This window comes from Cucumis sativus, chromosome 3, assembly GCF_000004075.3.
Source record: "Cucumis sativus cultivar 9930 chromosome 3, Cucumber_9930_V3, whole genome shotgun sequence".
In the NCBI taxonomy this organism is placed as follows: domain Eukaryota; kingdom Viridiplantae; phylum Streptophyta; class Magnoliopsida; order Cucurbitales; family Cucurbitaceae; genus Cucumis; species Cucumis sativus.
In genome coordinates, this window is record NC_026657.2 from 30309806 (window position 1) to 30313359 (window position 3554).

Here is a 3554-nt window from a genome sequence, read left to right on the forward strand (position 1 = left end):
TTATTGTCTCACGGTACTAATAATAATAATCAGATAAATATTGAAAGTTGAAAAAGAATAAATAAAATGCAGTTGTCAATGGTCCTCCAGAGACAAAAACCATTTTTAGCACGTTTTGTAAAGCAAAACAATTTTATATAGATGTGAGGGAAAGAACTCACTCTAAAGTTGATTTGAAAGGAAAACTGTATCAAAACATAAAAACATTTAGAAAAAAAAGTAGCTCATTATATATATATATATATATATATATATATATATATATATATATACTTTTTTTGTATATTACAAATATATCAAAATTAGTGATATCATATGATAATCATAAATTATCGATTTTTAAATTTCTTATTTTTGCAATTTAGAAATGAGTGATATCAGACGATAATCATAGATTTTATTATTATAAATTTTGTTGCTATTTTTGCGAGAGCCCAAATTTTTAAACATATATATTTATCAATATTGAGATTTCAATGTTAGAAACATTTGGATGTATGAATAATATCAATAATATATTGATATAACATAGATTATTGATTAAGCTTTTTATTGTGAACTTAAGGTTCAAATCTTGTTAGAAGTGTGTTGATGGCAAAATTTAGAATACATCTAACAAAATTTATCTACATTTTGAATTTATAGTTGTTTTTAGAAGGAAGATGATCTAGAAAAGAATAAAAGAGAACCCTAATGTGGTGTTTTGCGGGATGTTTAAGTTAGCATTTAACAAAGGGTTTAGAATATATTATAGATGGAAAGATGAGTTATGTTGAGTGTTGCTTATGACATCTTATTTATAGTAGAGTGGACTTGGAGTTTTGAACTTACAAAGGATTAATAGAGAATACAAATTGAGACCAATCAAATGGATTTAAAATGACCATCCTCGACTTCGATATCCGAAATTGAGGAGGGTAAGTTGGGCCAAATGACCCGCCCAACTCTAAGCCAAGGCCTAGGTGGTCAAGTTTGGTAACACCTCTCCCTTCCTTAGATTTATTTCCTTCTCTGCTTGATGCTTCTTTCTCACACTTTTCTTGTTATTGTTTCCAATTTACCCTTAAACATGTTACTAGGAATAAACGAAAGAAAGCTTTAAAAAACCATTAAAAATATTATTCTCAAACCATTTCAACATCAAACCCATATTACCAAAATAACTAATATAAAATCAAAGATGAATGAACATAATGGAGATCATTTAATCATATAAAAGTTTGCTACATTACGTTTGAAGATTTGTCATTTACAAATTATTGAACAATTTATATTATTAAAAAAAGACTTACATTATTAGTTTATTTTTATTTGAAAAAAGGGTTTATCTTTACTTGTGAACGGAAGGACATATCAGTAATTCTATACCACCCACTTCTCAATCATCATCTTCTTCAGATTCAATTCCGATGCCCTTTTTGGAATCTCCAAGGATTCCGGTCAAGTAAATGGTGACTCACTGCATTAACCTCCATCTCCACCGCCACATTTTCCACCTCCCTCCTTCTTTCTCCACCCTCCGCTACCGCCCCACCGCCTCTCCCTCTCCTCTACCCTTTTCTCCGATCACCCCCAAATTACTTCTCAAACGTCGCTCTAATCTTCAATTCACCTCTCCCATGGCCTCCGCCACCGCCAATCCACCGGAAGATACTCAGAACGAAGATTCCGGCAAAGAAGATCTCCGCCCAACAACGCTGGAGCAGAGAACGCTTTCGTGGCCGGAGATGGCCCTGCTCTGGATTGGCCTCATCGTTGGAGTTCCATCTTATTATCTCGCTGGAAGCTTAGTCGATCTTGGAATGTCGTGGTGGCAGGGTATTGCCACCGTCGTCGCTGCCAACGCTGTAACCTTAATTGCCCTAATTCTCAACGGCCATCCAGGTACTAAATACGGCATCTCTTTCCCTGTTTTTGCTCGATCGTCATTTGGAATCCATGGCGCACATATCCCTACACTTCTCAGAGCACTGATTGGTTGTGGGTGGTACGGCATCGAAACGTGGATCGCCGGTGAGGCCATTTCTCTTCTATTACCTCAAAGTATCAAGAAATCCGCATTTTCACAGACTCTTCCATGGTTAGGAACTTCTCCTCTTGCATTTACTTGCTTTTTAGGCTTTTGGGTTATTCAATTAGCAAGTGTTTGGAAAGGAATGGATGGAATTCGTAAACTCGAAACCTTCTCTGCTCCGATTCTTGTTTTTCTCACCGTTTGTCTCTTGATTTGGTCTTGCGTTAAAGCCGGTGGATTTGGGCATATGCTTTCTTTAACCTCCAAATTATCTTTCTCTGAATTTTGGGCTCTGTTTTTTCCTTCACTTACGGCTAATATAAGCTTTTGGGCTACTCTGGCTTTGAATATCCCTGATTTCACTCGCTATGCCAAAAGCCAAAAAGACCAAATTATCGGCCAATTGGGGCTTCCAATTTTCATGGGGGCGTTCACTTTTGTCGGCGTTGCTGTCACTTCCTCCACCGGAGTGATTTTTGGACATATAATTTCGAACCCAATCGATCTTCTTGACCATATTGGGGGTTTTGCCACTAAAGTCTTGGCAATTTTTGGGATTATTTTAGCCACCGTGACCACAAATGTCGCCGCCAATGTGGTGGCGCCAGCCAATGCGTTGGTGAATCTCAGTCCTTCTTATTTCACTTTCACCAGAGGGGCTCTTCTGACTGCTGTGATCGGAATTCTGTTTCAGCCATGGAGACTTTTGAGCTCGAGTGAGAGCTTCGTTTACACTTGGCTTGTAGGGTATTCAGCACTGTTGGGTCCGATCGGCGGCGTGATGATGACGGATTACTATTTGATACGGGGGAAGGAACTGAGTGTTGAGGATCTGTACTCTACGAGTCCGACAGCGGCTTATTACTACTCCGGTGGGTTTAATTTAGTAGCTGTGGTGGCGCTGGTGGTCGGAGTGTTGCCGGTGATACCTGGATTTTTGGAGAAGGTGGAGCTTGTGTCGAAAGTTCCGAAAGTATTCAGTGTTATATATGGGAGTGCATGGTTTGTGAGTACGTTTTTGGCTGGATTTTGCTATTGGGGTCTCTCTGTTTTGTTGAAACGGCGAAAAGCTTCTCTCCGCTTTGGGCCTCCTCTGCTTTGAGTTATTCAAATTGCTGTGCACCGCTCTTAAACAATTAATAAATAATTTGTCAAATTATTGTAGAAAATATATAAATACTTATGCCAAATTATTTGAAATATAGTTAATTTAAATAGTTTTCATGTGGTTAAAATTCAAATTTGAGGCTGGTCATGTCTGTGGTTTTCTTTCTTTCATTTCTATGAATATTTTGGTCCTATATACTTTCTATTACATTTTATTTTAGATAATTGTCCAATTTTCGTTATGAATTTTTAGAGTTAACTAGAAAATGTTAAATTCAAAATTTGTGAATAGATTTACTACATATATTTGTTGATAATGTAACTAGTAAAATTTGACACTAAAAAGTATATGGAGTGAAATTCAATGTATAAAAACAGAAATCAAGTGTAACATTGGTTTCGCATAATCAAATATTTATTGAAATGGGTGGTG

General features: G+C 36.6%; 1 protein-coding gene across 1 annotated transcript; it reads left to right on the forward strand.

Annotated features, from left to right (window-relative positions):
- The first annotated feature begins 607 nt into the window (after window positions 1-607).
- Window positions 608-3329, forward strand: LOC101204930 (purine-uracil permease NCS1). The gene has a single exon (XM_004137809.3). The coding sequence runs from the start codon at window positions 1449-1451 to the stop codon at window positions 3114-3116; it is 1668 nt and encodes a 555-aa protein (XP_004137857.1). The 5' UTR covers window positions 608-1448; the 3' UTR covers window positions 3117-3329.
- Window positions 3330-3554: the final 225 nt, after the last annotated feature.

Excerpts from the sequence above, each read along its gene's own strand:
- LOC101204930 (XM_004137809.3), top strand. The coding sequence starts at position 1,449 with ATGGTGACTCACTGCATTAACCTCCATCTCCACCGCCACATTTTCCAC.